Source organism: Schistocerca serialis, chromosome 3 (genome assembly GCF_023864345.2).
Source record: "Schistocerca serialis cubense isolate TAMUIC-IGC-003099 chromosome 3, iqSchSeri2.2, whole genome shotgun sequence".
Taxonomy (NCBI): Eukaryota; Metazoa; Arthropoda; class Insecta; order Orthoptera; family Acrididae; genus Schistocerca; species Schistocerca serialis.
Genome location: NC_064640.1, coordinates 343,890,027 through 343,916,168, shown reverse-complemented (window position 1 = coordinate 343,916,168; position 26,142 = coordinate 343,890,027). Strand labels below are relative to the sequence as shown.

The window sequence follows — 26,142 nt, the reverse complement described above, 5'->3', positions numbered from 1 at the left end:
TTCTTTCACGTAAATTTCACAGATTTGTGCAGATATCCCACAAAGTCCAGTTGCTTTTCCTCTGTAGAGTGGTTATAGTTTACTTTATATTCTCTTACCTCAATGTATCATTTTGGTGTTCATGCAGTGATTGACTGAAGGAATCATGCTACAATTTTCTGCAGTGAAGTGATATTGCAAGACCAAATTCAGTCTTCTCTGTGCCATGCTGTCTGTAGTTGGAAAGGTGAAATCTCTCCCATTACCATAGTCAGAACTTTGTGTGATATTCTCAAAGTTTTCTTTTAAGTATACTGCTTCTGGGGCAGGTGATCTAGAGAAGCATCTGATAACCTTATTTAATGCACATTTGGTGCTTATCTTCACCATCATTATTTTGCATTCAGAATCTGTAATAACCTCACTAAACATCATAGAGTTCTTGTAGGCATTAACTACACCACTACCATTGGCATTCAGTTTCAGAATTTTTCTGCTCATTTAGTTTGGTTATTGCTGTTCCCCACATGTGTTGTGACTAAGATATAACTTGTTCTGTTACTTCACTACTATCCTGTTCAGGAAAGATGCTCTCATTTCTTGATCACTTGTAACTTTTATGTAAAATTGTTGTGACCTCTGTCATCCTGTTCATCCTTTTCAAGCAGTTGTTTCACCACTAAGAACTTTTACCTGTCTAGCAAAATATAATTCCTGAAATATATCCAGCAGAATGACACTCAACTTGACAGCTTACTTATTAGTTGATCAGTTGCGCAAGTCTGTTCTGTTTCATGGTTTTGTAACTAATGCCATGTTTTCATTCTACCTGTTTTGAATTAGTAGTTCTCCATAGCCTTAACATTTATTCTTTGTTTTCTTTCGACAATTTTTTCTCACGTGTTTTGACTTTTACTCCGTGGTGCCTGGGTCTTTTCATGTGAAGCATCACTTCGGATACACATTTGGATGTCAGTTCAAATCCCCATCTAGCCATGTGTATTTAGGTACATTGTTTGACACAACTGTAATGAAAGGTTCTTCATATTTCCATGTTAAGAAAATCTCATTTGTTTGTTGCTTTTTAATGAGTTAAGTTTCCAAGTACTTAGTGCACTGGACTCATATTCAGGAAGAGCAACATTCAAACTCTAAACCTGGCTATCCAAGTTTAGGTTTTCTCTGTTTACACTAAATTTCAGAAAACAAATGCTGCAATGTTTCCTTTCACTTTCCTGATTGACTTTGTACTCATTCCATGCTGTTCCTTTGTTTCTTCTTTAACTTTCTTCTTATTTATTTTTCTCTCCCATTTTCCCTTTCTGCCCTTGAAACTGCTGCACTATTGTAAGCCTTCAGACTTTCCAGGCAATCTGTTGACATCTTGAGATGTCAAAGATATCTGTCAAGTACCCAACATCTCAAGATGCTGCACTGTTATCAGTCTCCATTATCTGCTGGTGCACAATGTTAACCTATTTGTTATTGGACCCTTATGCACACAACTTCATGTGTCTGTTTGTGTGTCATTTTGTGCTTATTTATTTTTGTATGTGTATTGACTCGGTATTTGAAGTAGTATATTCTTTCTTCCCCCCCCCCCCTTCCCCCCCCCTTCCCCCCCCCCTCCCCCCCATTTACCCAGCTTACAGCTTTTGCATGAGAAATATCTGTGCACACAACGCTCTGACCTTTAACATTCAGTATTTTTTGTGTACACAGTAAGAGCACATACATAGACCATTCAGGGTGGGGAAAACAATGAGTTAAAAGAATAAAATGATTAAAACAAATCATTCCATGTGAACACAGCCCAACCATTATGCATTATGGAGCCACCACCAGTTTGCACAGTGCTTTGTTGACAACTTGGCTCCATGGCATTGTGGGGTCTGCACCACACCCTAACCCTATCATCAGCTCATACCAACTTAAATTGACTCATCTGACCAGGCCATGGTTTTCAAGTCAGCTAGGGTCCAAGTGATATGGTCACAAGCCCAGGAGAGGTACTGCAGGCAATGTCGTGTTGTTAGCAAAGGCACTCGCACCAGTCGTCTACTGCCATAGCCCAACGCCGACTGCTTTGCCCAAGTCAGTCCAGTGGGTCCAGTCCTGGCATTCATTTTAAGTAAGGACTGTCCTTATGTCCAGTTTATCCACAGGCTTTGCACTTCATATGGTGAAAGTAGCATTGCTGACACCAATGTGTGAGGGAAGAAATGCTGTACGGCAGTAACTACTGGTTGTGTCAGTTACCTGTAATGTCCTTCCTAGAAGGAGACTTGACTGGTGGAACTGGTAGGTTTGGGGGGAAGGATGAAGCTTCAATTCTGCATGTGGGGTGTGTGGCAAATATGTATGACGGGTCTTGGAAGCCACTGAGGAAGAGACTGACTGCTTGAAAACCCAGATGAGTGAGAGGGAAGTTACTAAACATGGGTCATTCAGCTCAAAGTCATTCTGGAGCCCCTCATCTGAGGTGTGAGCTAGAATCATATCCCTAACCAGCAGTTAGAGATATGACTGTATGCACTTTGCTTTGGAGCGCTTAAGCCAACAGAAAAATGTGTTGCTGTGTGTAGAATTTTCACAGACATGGCAGTGATGCATCACAACACAGTCAGTGCGGGGTACATCACAAGCCACTGGTAGCTTGACACTAGTGAGGGAACAGAACCCTGTGAGATGGAAATGACTTCGCCATGCGAATTGATCTACGGGAAGTAGAAAATCCAAACCCGTGTAGAGACTAGCATGGAAGAACTCAGGATGTGGATAGCTAATCGCCAAGCACTAGGCACAACATGTGTGATATGCTAGGTGAAGTCCGCAGTGGTCGAACACAGAATAAGCGCTGGCCTGTCCATCCTGCTGTGCCACCCACAGATAAACACCTCTGCCAGTCGGTCTACCCATACCATGTGTCATGTGCATCCTCCTTGGCAGGTTTCCACACTATCCCTCTGTGCAACCCATACCAGCTCATCTGCTTCCATTGTGGTGCCTGCAGGCAGGGATACTAAATTCCTCACTCCCAAAGAAAAGGCCATGTAGGGCCAAAAATCACCAGGTTCGGGCTACAACCTCTGGCACAGAACTGGAAACGCCCCTGGAGAACTAGACAGTTCTGGCTCCGCTAGGAGGACACAGAGGCTTCACCAGCAGCAGTGGAGACAATACCACATCCATCGACGAGGGCGAAGGGGAATAGGAGGAGAAGGGTGGATCAAAATCCATGGGCTTCATATTGGCAGGCACGGGGGAGGGGGAGCAGTAACAATGTCATAACAATAGTTACTGAGAAACTGGGCCAACTGCTGCAAATAGTGGGCAATCCTGCCTGTCATCTTGGCATGAGGGCCAAATAAGGAAACCAACAGCTTGTGGCCCATGATAAGGAGGAACCTCGTCCCATAAAAAATAGCAGCTAGCACCTCCATTTCCACCTGTAAATAATTACACTGCTCAGTGGAAAGTGTCTTTGATTCCTAAGTGATAGACTGTTCTGTGCCATCCAAGTTCCAATGGGACAGTATGGCACCAATGCCATACTGAGACGTGTCACAGGTCATGGTTAAAGGTCTATCTGGCAGACAGGGAGCAGAGCACAAACACTGCTTGAGAAACTGAAAAGCACATTGACCGTCCGCAGACCAGACAACCTTAACACCCTTTGGTGAAGCCACTGAAGAGGCTGGCAGATGTGTGTGACTTCGGAATTGAACTGAGCATAATATGAAATCTTACCCTAAAAAGACTGGGGCTCCTTTAGGTTCTTGCACATTGGTAGAGTGACAGAGGACATAATGTGGGCGTTTTTGGGGACAAGACAATCTTTACTAAGCACATGACCCAAAAAATGCACTTGTGGGAAGAAAAAACTGCACTTCTCGAGCTTGCAACAGAGACCTTCTCCAGGAGGCATTGTAAAACTGACTGAGGGTTTCATAAATGCTCCTCCCAAATGGGGCCCATGACACAGGCATTGTCATAAAGATAATTGACACAACAGGGAATGTCCTGTGTCAACTGCTCCAAATATTGTTAGTAAATTCCTACTGCAGACAAGATCCCGAAAAGCAAGTTATTAAACTGTTAAAACCCAAAAGGGGTGGTGAGAACAAGGAAAGTCCAAGAAAGGAAACTGTATCCAATGGCAACTGCAGCTAAGCATCACACAAGTCAATAAAGGAAAACTACTATACTGTGCGCGCCCCCCCCCCCCCCCCCCCATCATTCACCTTGACATCTGGGCCAACAACTCTGCCTTCTCCGTCGCTGAATGGGATACATACCTGCAGCACAATGCCCGTTGACAGTCTGTTTAAATTGTTGCGAAGATGCATGGAGCGGTTGGGCTTCTGAATCACCACCATAGGGGTGGTCCACAGACTCAATGAAATAGGAGAAATGAGGCTCAGATCCTGCCAACATTTCAACTCAGTCTTTACCATGTCACACATAGTGAAGGGAACGGGATGAGTATGACAAAATTTGGGTATCATAAATGGCATAAGAGACACATGTGCCTTGAAATTTTCTGCTCAGCCCACGGTATTCTCAAACAGTGGGCTGTCGTAATGAGTCCAAATCGTGAAAAGGAACAGATTGAGACACTAAATGCACTTCGTCAATGATCTTGAAGCTACAAACGGAAAATGTTTTGGCCCCAAAGTGTGAGTCCGCAATTTGGGCAATGTTGGCTAAATAGCGTTGGACAAGGTCAATGCCCTACTCTGAACCTCATGATCAGGGACGAACCAGACAATCACGTTCTGAATTAGGAAGTCTGCATAAGAGGTAGCACATTCAGGACACTGAAAAACAACACTTGTGAATAGGTCCTCCAGATCGGTAGTTTAGGCCACATATGAGTGCCCAGGACACTTATAGTGCTGATTAAACTGCAGTCACACTGCCATCACATGGGTTTGATGGCCAAAATATTGCATAAGCAACTGACAAAGCTCACCAAAGGAAAGTTTCTCAGGCTTCAAATTTTGGACAACTTCATATAAATTTACACTGCTAAATGACACCAACAACACAGTCTTGTCAGCTGGATCAACAGTACGTTTTACCTGGTAGTGGAGCGAGAACCAGTGCAGGTAATTCTCCAACCTTTCCATTGACTCATCAAAACTGGCAAACTGAATTGGGAGTGGCAGGGATGGTGCGGAAAATGGAGCAGTGGGTGCTGCCCCCCCCCCCCCCCCCCCCCCCCCCCCACTGGTGAGACATGTGTATGAAGCAAGTCCATATTCTGGGTTAGTAGCAGCAGCTATAGCTCTTCCTGCTGCTCCTATAGGTGCAACTGTTTCTGTCAGTATTGTAGAAATGATAGGTCAGTGGTGGCCCAAGTGAATTCTAGGAAAAGGGGAAAAATAGGTACATTGCTTGCCACTTTAGTTTCTGCACAGGCATGAAAACGCCACTTCACTACATGATCAGCCCAGATACTTCACAGGCTGACAGTAGATTGATAATAGCCAGGGAACAGAACCCCATGAGAGGGAAATGAATTTGCCATGCGAGTCATTATTCTATGGGACGCAGAGAGTTTGAACCCACATAGAGGTGAACCCAGGAAGATCTTGGGGCACAACCAGGTAACGGCTAAGCGCTTGGCACAGCACATGGTACGATACACTAGGTTTGCTCCCTGGTGGTCAGACTCAGAGTAGGCTTTGGCCCAACCAGTGTACTGCCATTGGCTCTGCCTGGGGATCTTCCCATACCATGTGTCATGTGTGCCCTCCGCGGCAGGTTTGTGCACTATCCCGCTGTGCTACCTGTAGCAGTTGGTCTGCCTCCATTGTGATGTCTACTGGCGGGGATACTAAACTGGGTATCACCTGAGATTCCATGAGCAATGAAATGCTTTTATAGGTGGGTGACATGATTGGCCCATGGTTCTGCGTGCCTGTGGAATGCTGGGAATGGTGTTGGCAATGCCCTGAAGCCCTTCACCATGGAGTTGATTCAAGACGATCAGTTGGAAACCTCAGGTTACATGGTTATGGTTGCCATTTGCTCCAACATCAATTCCTGTGCTTGCTGCATGTACTTGTGTAGTCACGTCTGTGGTAGCTCTGGACATAGGGAAATGGAAACCTGATGTGAGCACGCCACATATGTGGGAAAAACACTGTCTGCCCAGTGGACAGCACAAGAGTTCAGTCTAAATTAACAAAAACCACATCTCCAGTTGAAGAGCCTGTGTGTGCCAGGTTAGATGTGAAAGAACTTACATGCAGATAGGTAATAAATGATAGGTTTATCAGTAACAACATAAATTCACTCTTCTCCATCATGGAGCATTAATTAGCAAGAACACAAAATAGTCTAGCAGTCAATGTAATTGCCTCAGTTAAAGACTTCCTTTGGATAAGCATTGGTTAGGTAGTTCACTTAGAATGCCAAGTTCAGTGAGTATCTGAAGAAGTCTGTCTTAAGGGTCACTAGGTAAAACATCAGTCTCCAAGCCCAAAAAGTCGAGATATCAACACCCTGGAGGCTGAGTGTCAAGAGACCAAGTGTCAGCTTAGCAAGGATGAGGACTGCTGGTGGCGTCACATATCTATGGTAACAACATTACCCAATTGGCAAGCTGGCTTCATCTGCCTGATATGGGCAACGCAATGGCTTTTAAGTACCAGCTGGCAGATGAATTGGTTTGTGGAATACACGATCATGGCAGAAGCACGTAGGTCTGCACTAGCTGCGCCTCGTAGGAATGATGCTGGCGAGATGATCACCCTGAGTCACGTCGGTAGTGCCCTGAACCTTTCTCAATAAACTACATGATATTATATTATGGATGCATGTTGTTTGGGCTCTTGTTGTTGTGGCCCCTGAGCTCTTGTGTGTAGGCAACCTATGCAACTATATTGTTATAATTGTGGGCTGTATCCCCAGACATAGAAATCATAACAGGTTAAAATAATATACGGGACTTAGATCTGAACCCAAATAATGTCAAGTTCTATCTGCCACACAGGCTTATCATTTCAGGGACATTCAACTTTGTAAATTCTCCTTATAAGAGCAAAAATTATATTCTTCTAAAATCCTTTACGATTTTGCTAGTTGTTTTATGCAACACAACATTTGTGATGGGTATGCTAGCCCTGCCTGTGTGAGCGTACCGTCATTGCACCTTACACAACATTTGAACTTTTAAGTAGTGTGCTGGTACTTGTAATTTAATTTGAGGCTTTGCTGCTAGAGCAACACAGACACAAGGCACTATTGTTGTGTTGGAAACTGAGTGAACAACTAGTAGACACTGCTCTTTTGTGATGGAGTTGTGTTATGCAGAAAGTGCTAATTTTTCTTCTAACACTTTATTGCCATGTAGTTTGAATATTGTGAATAAGCGGACAAGACTAACAAATGGAAAGTACTGGTGCTCATATTGTTTATTTACATGTGAAAATGAATTAATATCAAGGTATTTTTGTCTGTATTACTGGTACGCTTTTATGCAAGGATTGAGACAGATGCACTACAAAAATTTAGACAAATGTTGATAAAAATTAATGAATCTCTATCATCATGTTTAAGGTGTTCCAAATAACCACCATCCTTCCTGATGTATGAGCCATGTAAAAATATTTTAGTGGTCACCAACTGGAAAGATCACTGTTGCTCCGACAGTTTTACTCACCAGTCAGAGCCCCACTTAATTCCGTTCTCAACCCACTCTCGTCACCCTTACTTTTTCTGCCGTCTTCTTCCTCCTCCTTATCTCATACAAAACTGCGGAGTACATGTAGTGACACAAAATACTGGCTTGTTGTATCTTATTTGGAACTGGTTTATTATCTTACAAGACACTATGAACTTTTGTAGAGTGAAAGTATGAACCAAAATGAAGTGTTTAAACTGTCAAAGGTATTACTTCTTTCTGTGTAATAATTGCAGTGCTATGTGGTGTATGTGCTATGATATTGCTTAATGGTTCATTATTGTGAACTGAACTGTTAAAAGTAGTAGTAATTTGTGTTCCTCTTATTCATCAATCTAGGCCACTCCAACAGAGAAAGCAGTACCAGGGAGGAGTTGTTTTCTCTTGGAATGTGGTAACAGGTGAATCCTCTATTGTAGAAACCAGACCACTTGTGGAAATTATACAGAATGAAAGGGAAACCAAGTTAAGGGAATACAAGCCATGGAATCCTGCTCGAGGTCTGGCTGCAGAAATGAGAAGGCGTATGCCTGATTTGCCCCTACACAAACTTGTCAGGCACAGTAACAATACTCCGGTGCTGCGAGGTAAGATCAGAAACTGATACAGTCATTGACTTTCTTTTAAATGTGCCTCACAATATTGTTGACACTAATGTACACACAGTGACTGACAACTGTTTTTAAGGGTGTACTGTATTGAACAGAAAAGAGAATTTATCAACTGGTAAGACCCTATATTATATAGTTTTGAAGCTTAATTTCTTAAATCTCTCTCTTCAGTGCATAACATTAGGATTACTGCTTTTGAAATTGGAAAATTATAGTTGGTATATTAAGTGAGGAACAGGATTGAAAATGAAATTAGTTCATTATTACATATCTCCTGTAAGTGTGAATGGAGCAAATGATTTCTGTTGCTCTGGAGTAATTCTTCTAAAAAAAGTGAGAGAAATGGCTGACATTGTAAGTCTCCTTTCTTTCATTTAATTATGAGACAGCTATTTTTCAGCATACAGTAAAATTAACATTTTAAAAATTCCAATACTTAATTATTATATTAATTCCTCCCAATAGTTTCAATTCATTGTTTCCTATTTTGATACACTTCTGTCTGTCTCACTGTTTACACATCTGGCAAGCGTGCACATGGTGACCAGGAAGTTGCAACACTTGCAGCAGCTCCGCATGTGCGTAGAATTTCTGGCCGCCCTGAGTTAATGTGATCTGGTATGAATCCTCCAGACCGGCCAAGCTCGTGTTGCACAGCATCCTGTATGCTGTGTCATTCATAGAGAAGCTACTTAGCTGGAATTTGACTTTTTCATTACAAGATTCAAATGACTGTTCCAGTTTAAACACTACAATCAAGTCATGCTGAGATAATCAGGTGATGTCACAGACTCTAGAAAATTATTGCCGACACTTTACCGAAACAATACAGGATACTTGGACCTACCAGTTTTGGTACCTGAAGTTTGCTTGTGTTTAAAGTAAGCTAAGAGTCTCTTCATCAAACTCTGATTTACAAGTCATCCTGAATGTCACAGCAATTTTCACAAATGCCACCTTCCTACGACTGGCAGCACTGTCTTACAGCACAAATTATGAGCATAAGTACACGCAACGTAATGCATACAAGTATACAACATCCATTTACTTTCTGGTTTTGTGTTTGAAATCTCTTCACAGTGTCATCATTCACAGGTTTAAGCTTGACCGTCTTAACTAATACAAGATGAATGGACATGTGCATTTTCTACAAGAGACTGTTTCATGGAATGTTCATCTCAACAGAAATTATCCTTTTGCTTCCTGTAATGAACAAACTGCTTTTGAAGTGAAAATTAAGTGACCACTGGGTACAGCAGTCCGAAATTAGTCTTGTGTAATATTTTGTTTAACAATATGTATGATGAGATACAAAAAAACATGAAGAATAACTAGTACTCTACAGGTACTCACAAGGGAACCTCCCCATTGCACCCCCCCCCCCCCCCTCAGATTTAGTTATAAGTTGGCACAGTGGATAGGCCTTGAAAAACTGAACACAGATCAATCGAGAAAACAGGAAGAAGTTATGTGGAACTATGAAAAAAATTAGTAAAATATACAAACTGAGTAGTCCATGCGAAGATATGCAACATCAAGGCGAACGAACGTCTAGGAGCACTGTGGTCACGTGGTTAGCGAGAGCAGCTACGGAATAAGAGGTTCAAGTCTTACCTCGAGTGAAAAATTTAGTTTTTTATTTTCAGTTTGTATGTCAAACTCTTATGTTTCCATCACTTTTTTGGGAGTGATTATCACATCCACAAGAAAACCTAAATCGGGCAAGGTAGAAGAATCTTTTTACCCATTCACTAAGTGTACAAGTTAGATGGATCGACAATATATTCCTGTCATGTGACGCACATGCCGTCACCAGTGTCGCATAGAATATATCAGACGTGTTTTCCCGTGGAGGAATCGGTTGACCTATGACCTTGCGATCAAATGTTTTCGGTTCCCACTGGAGAGGCACGTCCTTTCGTCTACTAATCGCACGGTTTTGCGATGCGGTCGCAAAACACAGGCACTAAACTTATTACAGTGAACAGAGACGTCAATGAACGAACGGACAGATCATAACTTTGCGAAAATAAAGAAAGTAAAATTTTCAGTCGAGGGAAGACTTGAACCAGGGACCTCTCGTACCGCAGTTACTCACGCTAACCACGGGACCACGGTGCTCCTGAGCTTACAATCTACTTGATGTTGCTTATCTTGCACATGGACTACTCAGTTTGTGTATTTTACTAATTTTTTTCATAGTTCCACACAACTTCTTCCTGTTTTCTCGATTGATCTGTGTTCAGTTTTTCAAGGCCTATCGACTGTGCCAACTTATAACTAAATCTGAGGGGGGTGCTATGGGGAGGTTCCCTTGTCAGTAGTGGTGCTTTATGATGGTAGCAGGCAGACAGTACATCGTAGGCCAGCACGAGACAGAACAGTATTAATACAGCTCGGGAAAATAGCATTTTCAATTTCTCTTCTTCTAGAATGGCCTTATTTAGTTTCTATAAGTACACTCGCCCCACTTTGTGTACTGATCCACGTCATGTCGGCTGTTAGCTACCACCATGCAGCAGCAACACTCAATTGCTGCTGTACTGCTGTTAATTCTCCATGTTTTGCTGTCCTTGTTGATACATAAGTTATTCAACCAAATGTTGCACTAGAATAAATTAGGACTGCTCTCAGAAAATTCCACTTTAATAACATTTTATTTGTAATGAGAAAAAAACAATTTTTATGTTTATACTGGCTGTCACATGAAACATAAGGTTAACAGTACATCTGGAGTTACTCAGTCTACATATTGCAAAAACCAAACGAATATCTGTCGAAACACCAGAGATAATGCACCCGACTCCTAGGAGAGACATTTGGTACATATTCTCTAGCCTTTTCAATTTTGTCAATGCAGACCTTGCAAAGCACATACATACGTATGTACGTACACAGTATTAATACTTTTGTAGGCTCTTTAATGAAAAGATGTTGCCGGACTATTAAAAGTAGGTCTATGTAAGCATTTACAATTGCAGCACAAAAAGGGAGAAGTGAACATAGAAGACAAAATTGCCAAAGTTTGTGAGATTCCTTATATGCACTAATAGGTGGAAGAGACAGAATGTTGAAAATGACAGTATGCATGATGACTTATATATAGTTCTATTGTTTCAGTAGTCGCTTTAATAGTTTGACAAATGGAAGGGTTATGTTTACATTGTCCAAATCGGACAACAATGTCAGGATGATTTGCAGACTGGCACCTTCAATCATTAAACTTCTGGAGCTTTGGGGGCTGTAGACTAATGGGTGTAGACCATTCAAGTAGATGAAATATGGTTTGACAGCACAAGTGACAAGGTGAAGATGATGGTATACCATTTTTTCTTTCTCTGGCTAGAATTACTAGAAGAAACTCTGTATGACCAGCACAAGAACTGATTTTAGTTTCTGTGAGAATTTGTAAGTTATCAATAAATATGAAGAAACGTAGATATACCTTAGAAAACTGCGTGTGAAGTACAAACTACATCTGCAACTGTACACATATGTATTAGCTGCCACCCCATATTGTGAATCCAATTCAGTTTTTCTGAATTATCTGCACATATAGATCACTTGAAAATGACCTTAGAGGTCAAAATCAACTGATTTTGTTAGACACACAGACTTTTCTCAAATAACTACAGTCAAATAAAGGAAAATGATGTCAATTAATTTATATGGGCTGTGAGGACCATATCAAAGAAATTAAAAAGTGAAGATGTTTTGGTCATTTTAATAGCAAACACAGTTCCCTTATTTATTATTTGTGGCACACAGAACACATATATTCTCCGCAACAAGATTTTTAAAAAATCTGAATATCCCTAGTTTTCTGTATGTGCTGGCTTTAACAAGCATGCTTATTTGAAGGCATCCACAGAATATGGCCAGATAAAGCTTTCTGCACAACCCTGAAGTCTCATTTGAGTTGTGGACTTGCAGGTGCACATATTTCATATCCAGTCAATGTTCACATCTAAAACATTGAACCTGAGAAATTAGTGTGAGAAAATAGCAGCACAGGTAAGGTGTTCTTTACACTGAGCAGTGTACACTGCAAAAAATAAAAATAGTTATTACAAAACAAACCTTTACAGTCATCATTGAACAAACGTGTATTGTCTTACACCAAAATATACTCAAGTCTCTCAAGAAAAACAAGCAAAACGAGCAAAAGAGCTAGTCCAATCTTTGCTTAGAAATTCAATATATGTCACACAATTCCAAAAACTATTATTTAAATCATACAATTTAGGATAGTTGGCAATCAGGTAGTCTGGTGTACACACAGTAGGCTGCTCACAAAAAATGATCTTGCAAACAAAGGAATTGCCAACTGTGTTGCAACAATGGATGATGTTGATTAACATGGAAGAAAGTATCTGTAGCTATATTTCTGGTATGGACCCACATCTCATTCACATTGATAGAATGGTACACAAAAATCAGCTGGCTTAAAAAATTTCACTTCTACATTTATTTTTGGCCAGTATCCAAAAAGTGTGACAGCCCTCTTTCACAAAGATTTCTCATAATTCATTCATGTAAAATTACTATTTCTTTCTTCTGATACGCCCATGGCTTCAATTATTTAAGACACCTTTATATGTCTGTCATCCTATAGTACACTGTATAAAAAGGATGCAGACAAAATGGGCTGGCCAATAATGGCACAACTCGTAGAACAGTTGATTAAAAAAAATTACACAAACAATAAGTAAAAAATTTACACCTAGCTGCTGGAAACATCAGATTCTTCTTTAGTGGAGGAAAAAGGACGTGTATTTCTCTGTAATTCATCCATAATTCGAAGGAATTAAGATTAGGGTTTAACATCATAACATTTTTGCTTTGTCCTTAAAAATCTGCATCACACAACAACCCACAACGTCTGTTGGAACTTAGATGACATTCTGTTATGTTTCTCTCAATTAGATACAGATTCCTGATCAGTGCAACTAAACCTGTAATTACTTGCTGAGATGATAAATTATATAATGCTTTCCATTATATGTAATTCAAGTGATTATACTGATGCTGTATTGTGTTTACTACAAACAGTTCTCTTTTTGAAAATAACATATGATTTGATGATACACTTCAGCCAACATCTTAAAACTATTCCTTTGGCTCCCACACAAGCTAATTGTGAATTTAGTGCCAAATGTGTAAAAAGTATATCTTATACCTGCAGGGCTAACTTTATAACTGAAGTATTTTCTTGGCAAACTGAACTGAAAGTGAGCTTTGAAATAGTTTTCTGCACATGTACTTTTCCCTGAATACTAATCAGATGTATGACTTCTTATATGTCTCTTGTTTGAATAAAAATATTTTTTAAATAATTAAATGCTTTCATTTGATAGTATGACAAGTATTTTTGAAGCTGTAATTTGTGCTTGTAAAAAGCCAACATCCTGATTATAAATTTGGACGCACAACTTTGATATTCAGTATAATGTAAGGGAATTAAAAGTGAAAGCTATCAACTGTTGTAAAGATCAAGCCATATTGTGAACTTTCTGATATGAGCAAGAGAGATATAGTACTGTAAAGTAATGTTGTTTCACTTGAAGTAATTTGATCTTTCCAATGCATGTTTAACATACTGTCAGTTGAATTCAGTACTATTTTTAATTTAATTTGTGTTACTATTTTGAGTATCTGTAAGAGACTACAGTGTGTTCATAACTGTGCACTGCACTGTACTGTATTGAGTCTCTTTGTATGCAGTTATATGAGACTATACATTCTGCTCCCCAAGATACATAATTTCTATGTAGTACTTAATAAAACAGTAACTATACATTTTAGTTACATATGAAAGGCTTCAGATTAGAATTTGATATAGTTGGGAAGTAACTCCAAATTTTTATGTTTTTCAGGTAAATCTCTTGTGAGACTGACAGATCTCGAAAACAATATTGAATTAGTATTGTAGAATACCTGCAGGTGAGTCTGTTCTATCATATAATCAATTTAATTTGTACTAATTATTAAAGTGTAAATATAAACATGTAACCATGTTTTAACATACAAGTGGTTATCATAATAATGGAAATAACAATTTTACAGAACATGGCACCTTTTGTGAAATGCGAACATTGTTCATAAATCTTCCATAACTATTCAGTTTTTGCAGTGAATGAAGCTAGTCTCTAATGTACTATATGGTGTTTGGCCCAGATGTAGGTGAGACAAAATTGCATAACCCTGTGACCTTTAGTGGGTTCAGTTAGTTGCGTTGTAGTTAAGTGTAGAAAGTACGTTCATGACTGCCAGTGTGTTACTTATATTAAAAGCAACAGTGTGTAGGTGAGGAATGTCTGTTTGCAGTTATTTGAAAGGTTTATCAGGTTTTGTTAAATTTAATTTTTCTTTCTCTTTGTGATCTCCATATTAACAAAGGAAAAGACAGCCATAGAGGTTCTTAATATCCACTAGCTAGCTAATGCTAATACAAGTAGCTTTCAGTTTGCAGTATTCTCAAATGTGCATGTCATTGTCACAAGGAACCCTAGAATCAACTCAACAGAACATACATCAGAGCTCAGTCACTTTATCATACGACATATGTCTGTAAGTGTAGTCAAACATTAATGGTGCAGACTGTATGTTCCACTGCTGTGCTGCAATTGCCAAATATCTGAACTGTGCCAGTTATTTATTAGTCCACTTCAGATGGTACCAAACCATGCATATTATGTTTCGAAAGGTAATGTCATCCAATTCATTATTTTTCATTTTGTTTGCACCAATAGTTGAACTTCATAAATGAAAGATGCCCAAATGCAGTTATGCATTAAACAAACTTGCTATTAAATGTGGCTTTGGCCTTGTGATGGTAGAGTCTCTGTTTCATTGTAGCCCATTGATCTGATCTTATTATTCAGTGATGAATTAAGATTTACAAATGTGCTGACTTTTTGCTGAGTGCATCCTATGTTGCAAAATTTGTTTCTTTAATATGACAATGCTTTACTAGTGCCATTATGGTGTTGCCTGACAAAAATTTTGATGACTGCACCTCCTTTTACCCTCCAGATCACCTGGTTTTAACATTGTTGTATATGTGATCAGTTTTACATAAGAATATGCGGTACAATTTTCTTCATGCATCATGAAGACACAGAGTCAAAGCAGCACTTCTTGCCAAATAATATATCATTCCTTTGGGAACGTTTCACCAGCTGACTGCATCCATTGTGCAATAGTACTTGTTAACAGTTTATTTTTAATTACAGTCACAAATTGTGGCTTTGTTCTGAGTTATTTCAAAGTTTATCTGGTTTTGTTAAATTTCATTGTTCTTTCTCCTTGTGATCTCTGTATTAACAATGGAAAAGAAAGCCAAGGAGGTTCTTAAGCACTGGCAAGCTAATATTAAATATATTAGCATTGCTATCCATTGTTAGAAGTTAGAATCTGGCTGTCAAATTATATTTCACTGAAGCCATTTTAAAATTTCTCAGAAGTACATATCCCAGATTACATTTATCATGCTGTCATACTCTAGCATCTACTGCTTGGGTAGTGTATTAGTAAGAGAATAAGACTCGTGCACATTTCAGTTAATCATTTATAAAGGATTTCCTGTATGTCATTAAACATAGTTTATACCTGCATTGTCAATATTTAAAGAATCTGTGTCACTCTTTTTTTCCAAAATAGGCTTAAGAGTACATTTGGAGAGTGGAAATGTCAAGTGTTTCCAAAAGTAAGTGTCATCATTGTTTTTCCACATAGAAACATTATTGCCATAAACAAATACACCATTGCATCATGAACTATACACCTTACACTATTTGTCAACATAGTTGCCACTGATATTGAGACATTTGTCATAGCATGCAATCAATTTCAAGAAACCACTCTGGTAAAAATCTGTGCCCTGCAATGCGAGGAAGTGTCGCACATCCTGCTCTACCTCAGAATTGGTTTGAAAGTGATGTCCTGAGAGTGCAGCTTTCAATGCAGGAAACAGGTGAAAGTCCAATGGGGGCAAGATTAGGACTGTAGGCCGGGTGGTCCAATATCTCCATCTCCAACCAACCATTTGACGAGACATGACATCATACACGAACTGTGGGCTTTCATGGAAGGCAGGCACACTGGTCCCATATGCCTATTCATACCAGACAACAGCACACATTTCCATTGGTGATCATGTTGTCAGTACATGTCCGTGTGGCACTGCGATTTGTACTTGAATAACACCTGGCACACTGGTCTGCTGCTACCCTCTCTTCTCCTGCACTCTGTACATGCGTCATTCCTCCTCCACTAATGCTCCTTCTGTTGTTGAACCAGTAATGAGTGTGTCACAAACAAGTGTTTGTGTCACCAGTTGTACCATATTCTCTTTCAAAACCATTGGCAAAACTTACTTCCAGAGTGTCCTTCGTAAGTGCCAAATCTCACAATTGTCACTATAATAAAAAAAAAAGTAACTTATTTTTATCCTAAACATTCTAAAGATATAATGGAATTATGCTGCTTGCCTCATCACTGCAAAAAATGAGACAAATTAGAAAATAAATAATTTATTAATAAAGTTCTAGGTGCCATATGAGGAACTGACTGGTTCTAAGTGCCAGTAAGAAATTTTTGATTTGGAGTGCTATTAACTCTGAGGCACTACGTTTTATTTGCGATAATACAAGTACATAAATACGGCAGTAATATTTCAACTAGTACCAGTGTAGTCAGTGAAAATCGTTTCTCATATCTTTTAAATTTATTACAAGAGAATAACAAAATTGAATTTAACAAAAAGTCTCATAGTATTGGCTCCTGTTTCTTGCACAACTCCAAGGACATACGCCAGTGCTATTCATCCTTTGTGGCAATCCTTAACCCACACTTTCCTTGGACATCTCGATCCACAAAATGTGTTAGACTGCCATTTGACACAGTTTGGAATCAAATGGAATGTATATTTCTGGAGTAGCATAATGGTGACTCACTTCTGTATAACAGTAGCATCATCAATGCTATCCGTTTTGTCTCCTGATCACAAGTTATCGAAGTTATTGTTCCAAATTATGTTTTCATTTCATTTGGCACCATTTACTACATATGACATTGCCCAGTTCTAAACTGCCAATGTCTAAATTCAGTAAGTCACCTATATTGTCAAATTGTTCATCTACTTTCCAACACCATCCATCTCCATTGGCTTCATTGTCAACAGGATGTTAAACCCTACTCTTCTTTCTTTCCTTCTGGTACCGTAAGTGTCCTGGATTGAGTGGACTGTTCTTAAACGTAATATTATAGTGTCGTTGTCTATACCAAAACTGTATGATCATATTGCAGAATACATTACATACTGTTGACCATAGAATATCTGGGTACAGGTGGTATTGATTCTCAGATACAGAAAGCTAATCATTGGCCTCTAGCGAGAATTTTGTTGTTGTTATACGCTTTATAGTGTGACACTTCAGCTATTGGCTGTAGACACGACTTTCCTGTCCGTTTTGTACTTCACAATTTAGAGAAGCCTTCTCAGTCTCTTTTAAGTACAGCACCATGAATTTCCTTGTCAGTTGCCCACAACTATTACTATTTTTACTATTGTGCAATCTTCTTAAAAAGCTGTGTCCTTGAAGGTGTCTGGGCTACTGTCATTTGCTTTTCACCTTATTGTTGAAGGGCTGAGTCAAAGGTTGGCATGTAAACAGGACTGATAATGTTTCTAGCTTCAAAAGCTAGAATATTTATGTGCCTAGGTGCGACTCAATGCCTCCATTTTTCAGCAGTTTGTTTACTACTCAAATGATTTATAGTCCACCAAGAAACATTTCATTGCTTCCCTTCTCTTTCCAGTCTATGGAACCAATTGAGGTAGCACAGTGTTAGGACTCTGGATTTGCTTTTGGTAGGGTTGTGATTCAAATCCCTATTCGACTGTGCAGATTCAGTTTTCCCCTTGTTTGCCTTAGACCACATAAGGCTGGGTGTCACTTGTGTCATATGTCTGTACGTGAGATTTCCACACTCCTAAACATCCCTAGGTCCACTGTTTCCAATGTGGTAGTGAAGTAGAAGTGTAAAGGGACACATACAGCACAAAAGCGTACAGGCCGACCTCATCTGTTGACTGACAGAGACTGCAGACAGTTGAAGAGGGTTGTAATGTGTAATAGGCAGACATCTATCCAGACCATCACACAGGAATTCCAAACTGCACTGGGATGCAGTGCAAGTACTATGACAGTTAGGTGGGAGGTGAGAAAAACTTGGATTTCATGGTCGAGCGGCTGCTCTTAAGCCACACATCATGCCAGTAAATGCCAAATGACGCCTTGCTTGGTGTAAGAAGCATAAACATTGGACGATTGAACAATAGAAAAACGTTGTGTGGAGTGATGAATCACAGTACACAATGTGACGATCCGATGGCAGGGTGTGGGTATGGCGAATGCCCAGTTAACATCATCTGCCATCGTGTGTAGTGCCAACAGTAAAATTCGGAGACAGTGCTGTTATGGTGTGGTCGTGTTTATCATGGAGGGGGGGCTTGCATCCCTTGTTTTGCATGGCACTATCACAGCATAGGCCTGCATTGATGTTTTAAGAACCTTCTTGCTTCCCACTGTTGAATAGCAATTCGGGGATAGCAATTCCACCTTTCAGCATGATCGAGCACCTGTTCATAATGCACAGCCTGTAGCAGAGTGCTTGCACGACACTAACATCCCTGTAGTGGATTGGCCTGCACAGAGTCCTGACCTGAATCTATAGAACACCTTTGGGATGTTTTGGAATGCCGACTTCGTGCCAGGCCTCACCGACCGACATCGATACCTCTCCTCAGTGCAGCACTCTGTGAAGAATGGGCTGCCATTCCCCAAGAAAGCTTCCAGCACCTGATTGAACGTATGCCTGTGAGAGTGGAATGCTGTCATGAAGGCTAAGGGTGGGCCAACATCATATTGAATTCCAGCATTACTGATGGAGGATGCCACAAACTTGTAAGTCATTTTCAGCCAGGTGTCCGGATACTTCTGATCACGTAGTGTATCTAAGCACATATGCCGCCACTTAATCAACTAGCTGGGATACACTGTACCTTGGGCATTCTCGCACCCTTTTCACTGTATTCAATGCAATTGTGGAAGGTATCTTGTCATTCCATCGCCCTACCACGAACGTCAGTTTTAAAACAAAGAAACAAATGGTGCATAAATATGCCAGGTTGGTTTTATGTCCACATCAGGTACCTAAATATCCTTCATGGCAAGAGTATCAGACATGTCTCAATAATTAAAGGATAATTTTTCTGATAATGCTGTTTACCTACGTAACATAGAGCAGTATGAGGCACAATAAGTAAATAACAGTTTTAAATTAGAAAGAGAATGAAATCCGAAATACATTTATCATTGGTGATGAAAAATGCTAAAGTTAATATTGGGCATAAAAACATGGGACATTGATAAACGTAAGCACTTGCAAAGATTCTCATCACAGATACTTGATTGAGATCTCAATTTATCAATTTTTATTATGGACAAAAATCTTTCACACACATTAGTAGATCCGAACATGGACATAACTCTTGCAGCTTTGCAGGCATGGAAATTCATGCTGTCGAAAATTTTCATGGAATTGTTTTGTACTTTATATTGCAAAGCACTTGTCCTCGAGCCATGTGTTGCACTACAGGTCCATCAGTTCCATCTGTAGATGATTTGGATCATCTTTAACTGATGTTGAAAACAGCCTTGCAAAACAGTGAATGATAGGAGACACACTCATAACATCTACAAATTGTGCTCGGAATTGCTGCTTAATTTTTACATTTATTGAAGTGTATTCTTGAAATCTAGCACGTGCATGGACCAAACCAATGGTAGGGAAATGTGCAGTGTTTTCAGACAATATTTGGATCCCCCAAAGAGCAAGCTTCCTTTCATAAGCATTTACTATTTGCAACATGTCAGAAATTATTTTCATGTGAGACATAATGTCCACGAGAAATGGACATGGGTCTTCTAATTTTGATTCACTCTTTCCCTTCTCATATAAGAAATGTACTACAGCCAAACATAAATCAAAAAATCTTTCCAGCATTTTACCTGGACTGAGCCAGCTTACTTCAATATAGTAAAGTATGTTGCTGTCATCGTCTCCTAATTCCTCCAAGAACTACCAAACCTGGCAATGCGTAAGCCCATGTCTCTTCAGATAGTTTAGAGTATGCACAACAATTTGCATGACATTTTCTAACATTACTGATTTTGCACAGAGTGCCTCTTGATGCAGAATGCAGTGAATTTCATACAACATCTCTTCTGTATGTTGTAGCTTTCTGCGCATCTGTGCTATGAGCCCTCTCTGATGGCCTCACATTTCCAGTGCTCCTTCCATGGTCACTGAGATTAACAAATTCCAATGTATACTGACACCATCAATCACTGGCTTGACAGCTTGGACTAAGTTTACAAGTCATAGGCCCTTTCAAAGGCATTAAGTCGAAAATGTCCTCTGTTACATCCAGAGTGTTATTGACACCTCGTATGTGTGTCACTCCTGAGCTGTATCTGTAAGATCTACTACTACATCCAGTGCAACAGAGAAAGCAACAAAATCCTTAGCTTCATTTATTAACTGCTTGTGCTCATCACCTGGCATGACACTTATATATTGTCACTGTTTAGTAAGGCAACTTTCTTGAAACCTGAAGATGCTCATGGGACACAAAAGTTCTGCAGCATCAATGAGACAATCTTTTACAAATCCCTTTCGGAAAATGGTTTCCTGGCTCTTGCTATTCTTAATGCAATTTTGGAACTTGTTCGCAGTGCAGATGTACTGTGATTGTCCTTCTGGAAAAATGAAAACAGTACATTGTACAGTAAAATAGAAATGAATGTAACACAATAAATGAAGAGTTCAAGAAGTATTAATTATTATATGATTTACACTGAAATCCTGTTGATGTGCCTCATCCCTTTGCTTAAGTTCACTTAATTTGTCTTTGATGTGCCTCATCCCTTTGCTTAAGTTCACTTAATTTGTCTTGTCGTTCTTCACTGTTCAGTAAACTACATTTGCCTTTATGAAATGAGTCGTAACACACTAGAACTGAAGTTCCTAGTCGTTTAAATGACTGAGAACATAGATCTCCCAGTCTTTGCTTTTTTGCAATACTTGCCAGTTCTCAGTATCTCTCATGTAAGGCTACAGTCACTATAGGGACATAAGACTGGGTCTGCTTCAATCCTCCTGGCACTGCATAAACAAGGAAATTGAACCATCACCACTCATTTGGTATACGTGTCACAGATGTCGCTGTTTTGCTTTGCCTGCTGGCTGACATACACACCTGTGTTGCACTTTCGCACAGTGTACAGCATTTGGCCGGCATTGCTTTAACTGAAGAGACTGGTAGATTTATTTAGTCAGTAAATAAGAGCAACCGAGGTGGCCAGTGAACTCAAGTAGTGTATCACAGATGAAAGACAGCATATTGAGAATTTGTTTTCTCTCAGTTTTGTATGTCATAGACATTTCCCCAAAAAATGCATCACACAGAGACCAAAACAAAGAAATCTGAGACATCAGGGGAAGAGCAGTAGTGTCCTGGAGCCATTTCCCTGTGAGTGGCATGGGAATGAAACAGTATAATACGCTTTGTACAGGCATAAAGTACTCTGACTTGGATACTATGCTGTGACTTTTGCAGTGTGAATAAATTAGTTGTTAACCACAACATTTCTGCAATTCTTCCTGAATACCAATTGATTATCATAGAAGATAGCCTCTCTATACCCGACAATATTTCCTGGAAACCCTACTTTAACACCTCCCTTAGTTTTGGCTGATAGGATATTCATGGTGGTGGTGGTGGTGGTGGTGGTGATCAGTTTAGAGCCATGTTTAAAACAGAATACTGATTACAATAATAATAATAATAATAGTAATAATAATGCTTTATTCAAAACCAAATGGTTGTGTGTATGGACAAAAGCAGCAAATATTTCATTTTTGGTACACAACACAAAACCATTTTAGTATTATAGTGATTTAAGAGGGATGCTTGATTTCCAGATGTTATATTCATTCTGTTCTTTGTTCTATAAAACTCTGGTTCTTGTCGACTTTCTGTTAAAGACGGTACAAAATATCAGTGGAATAGCTATTGTGTGAAGTAGTGATATCTATTGCATTAGTAACAAGCATTTTTTTTCCGAATACCATATATGAAGGGGTTCATGGCATAATGTGTAAGTCAGTTTTGCTCATTTTGAGAAATTCAACGTTTTGTGAAACATTGTACAGAAAGATCAGGAAAGCCTAACAGAAGTACTTATAGGGATATTGAGTCTAATAAGAAATAATATTAATACTGGAGCATAAATTAAGTGTAGTAATAGTAATATTGTGATCATAATTACCAGACATTCCATGAATTTTACTTTGAATTGACAATACTTGAGCACAATTAAGAGTAGTAGCATTGATATTATCATCATAATTATCTATAAATTGCATGAATTTCAGTTTGAATTAACACAGAAATACATCTTTGTCCTCAAGTTTCTTTTAAAGAGTGAAAAAACATTGTAAACAGGAGGGATGTATGGTAACAAGTGTAATGTGTCCTTTTTCTTCAGATTACTGACTGGTTGTATTTCACTGTATAGTGGTTCCTGTTTCACACTGTTGAGCTGGACTGGATGTCCCTTCTTTCCTTTATGTATGTCAAAGGTGAAAAACCACATATGAGCATTCAAAGTTGATTTGTAATGTATGTCTGTAGGTTCAGATGTTCTACACTGCAACCAGTGAATTTGTAGCCAAGATATTGAACACTTTAATTCATTAGTTTTGCAGTAAACTACTGACTTCTACAAAGCTACCATCGATAAAAATTCTTCTTGCTTCATCTGTACTACTAGAAATGACTTCTTTCTTCATGATTTAGGAATGATTTTGTACCATTCTGACTGTGCAGATAGTCTACTCTTTAGCCTGGAGTTCCACGGAGCCAAAATCAGCATTGTGTGGCAGATAAAAGTGCCCGCTTGTCATAAAAATATGGTCAAGAACATCCACTTGAAGTAGTATATCTGTCACAAGTTTCAAACAGGATCACTATGATGCTCCTCTCTTTTCTTTACTTTTTGTGTACATCGAGTCACCATGTGAACGGAAATTTGGAAAGTTCATGGAAAATACTTCTTACAGTCCTTAACTGAATAATTCTGAAAATGTAAATAGTATTTGTTAATACAAGCCTTTGGGGGCTGAGATCATATTCATGGTCTTCTTGCTGCAGGATACTCTGCCTTGATTAGTCAACATAGGTAGGCATTTTGAGAGTTAAAATATCCCATTTTCTAGAAAATATAAAAAATTTCTTTCTTTCTTTCTCTTTTGGATATTTTTGAAGCACATTGCCATATACAGTGGCATTTTTCATTACAAAATATTTCAGCAGGAATTGGTTTACCTTTCCTGATACTGTATGCTTCACCTCAGTTCCTTTTCAGTTTCATCTCCTGTCTTCTATCTTCTGTCTGTCACTTTGTTACATGTAATTGCTGTTGCTCATCTTCTTCATTGGACTCCCTTTTGGATGGATGATATCCTGAAGCAGAATCCAGTAATTTCTCCCTATTCGTTAACTATTTCTCTAAGTGTTTCTGAATTGTTCATATTACCACAAACACCAGTAAAAACCACCAAATAATCAAGCTAATGGCTAAGACGACAATACACAGAAATAATACGAAACTTGTCTGGAAATAGTGTAGGCAATGTCATCATACAAAACTTCCCTGAAAACAGTTTAGGCAATGTTATAATAAAAAACTTAACTGAAAACACTTTTGATGACGTTAAAATAAATCATACTTTTCTGCAAGATGATGACGATGATGATGATGATAACGGAAAACTTCGAAGTGATGGGACAGAAAATCTAATTTTGTTTCATGGCATTGTGATGTAACTCGGACTTACTTCACTCTGCTTTAACATGTATTGTACAATCCATTTCACAATAGAACTTGTGACACTGTCTACTAGCCAACTGTGCATACAAAGACATACATCACTACGTCATGTGTTATGTACGACGTGGTACACAATGGAAGGAGAGGTGGGCTACAGAGTGGTCATCATAGGAAAGCTGGACATAAGCAGAAATGATTAATGAATAATTTAACACATGAAACAGAAGCTTTTCTTAACTTGTATTCTCCAAGCATATGAAGACTAATTGCAAATAAAGCAGCAAGTACGTCCAGTTAATACAGTAGCAATAAGGATGAGGCTCTCTGAACTACACATAAACAGTGGCGTCGGAGCCACAACCAGGCAGTGTCTGCGTAGCATCACGTAGCAAAGTGGCACCAACCACAAGTGGGCTGTGTGACTGCCACCGGCCACCCTATATTGTGGCGGCAGAGGGCACTCATGGTATGGAGCTGCAGGAGGCGTGGCTCAGCAGGCACATACCATTGGGTCCACCAGATCCTACACAACTGATATCGACATCTGGACAAACTTTCAATTCTGCTGACAACTTCATGGTGCTCTGGGGTGGAATCGATATGTGATACCACGTCATCCAAAAGGGTGCAGTTCCCACTACATAAAACGGTGCTTAACTCATTTTTGACAAAATCTGACTTGCGCCATAAACCCCTTCATATATGGGGTCAGACTGATATTAAATAAATAGAACAGATGCTGAGCAGCAGGCAGACACAAAGAACAGAACAATAACTTTGTGTAAACATTTGGACAGAGCCATTGTTCAGAACACACATTCTCTCTCTTTTTTGAGAACAGCAGGAACTAGGAGACATTAAGGCCAGAGTGGCTGCAGTATAAGTATTCTGTAATATATTTCATAGAAAATACTGACTTATACATTGAAGCGCCAAAGAAACTAGTATACACATGCATATTCAAATACAAGAGATGAGTAAACAGGCAGAATACGGTGCTGAGCTCGGCAATGCCTACATAAGACAAGTGTCTGGCGCAGTTCTTAGTTCGGTTGCTGTTGACAATGGCAATTTATCAAGATTTAAGTGAGTTTGAACATAGTGTTATAGTCGGTGCATGAGCAATTGGACACAGCATCTCCGATGTAGCGATGAAGTGGGGATTTTCTCTTATGACCATTTCACAAGTGTACCATGGATATCAGGAATCTAGTAAAACATCAAATCTCCGACATTGCTGCGGCCAGAAGAAGATCCTGCAAGAACGCAACGGACAACGACTGAAGAGAATCATTCAATGTGACAGAAGTGCAGCCCTTCTGCAAATTGGTGCAGATTTCAATGCTGGGTCATCAACAAGTGTCAGCGTGCAAACCATTCAACGAATCATCATAGATATTGGCTTTTGGAGCTGAAGGCCCACTCGTGTACCCTTGATGGCTTCACAACGCAAAGCTGTACGCATTGCCTGGGCCCACCAACACCGACATTGGACTGTTGATGACTGGAAACATGTTGCCCAGTCGGACAAGTCTCATTTCAGATTTTATCAAGCAGATGGACATGTACAGGTATGGAGACAACCTCATGAATCCATGGACTCTGCATGTTAGCAGGGGACTATTCAAGCTGGTGGAGGCTCTGTAAAGGTGTGGGGCATGTGCAGTTGGAATGATACAGGACCCCTGATATGTTTGTTTATTTATTGTTCCGTGGGACCAAATTAAGGAGAAGTCTCCATGGTCATGGAGGGAGTCAATACATGAAATTATAACACAATATTAGAAACAAATAAAATGAAATATAAAAAAGCGTATTCAGGTGACAAGTCGTAAGTTTAAATAAAGAAAATCAACAATGTATCACTGGAATTTGCTTAATTTTTTAGCTCTTCCAG

The 26,142-nt window shown here is 39.4% G+C and overlaps 1 protein-coding gene across 1 annotated transcript in view; it reads left to right on the top strand.

The window, feature by feature from the left end:
- The window catches only part of LOC126470155 (uncharacterized), a 123,599-nt gene that overhangs the window by 86,527 nt on the left and 10,930 nt on the right, over positions 1–26,142 (top strand). Inside the window, exons 9-10 of the mRNA XM_050097773.1 lie at positions 8,012–8,259; positions 14,160–14,226. Coding sequence (XP_049953730.1) covers positions 8,012–8,259; positions 14,160–14,215 — 304 coding nt within the window. The 3' untranslated portion in view covers positions 14,216–14,226. The remainder of the gene's footprint in view (positions 1–8,011; positions 8,260–14,159; positions 14,227–26,142) is intronic.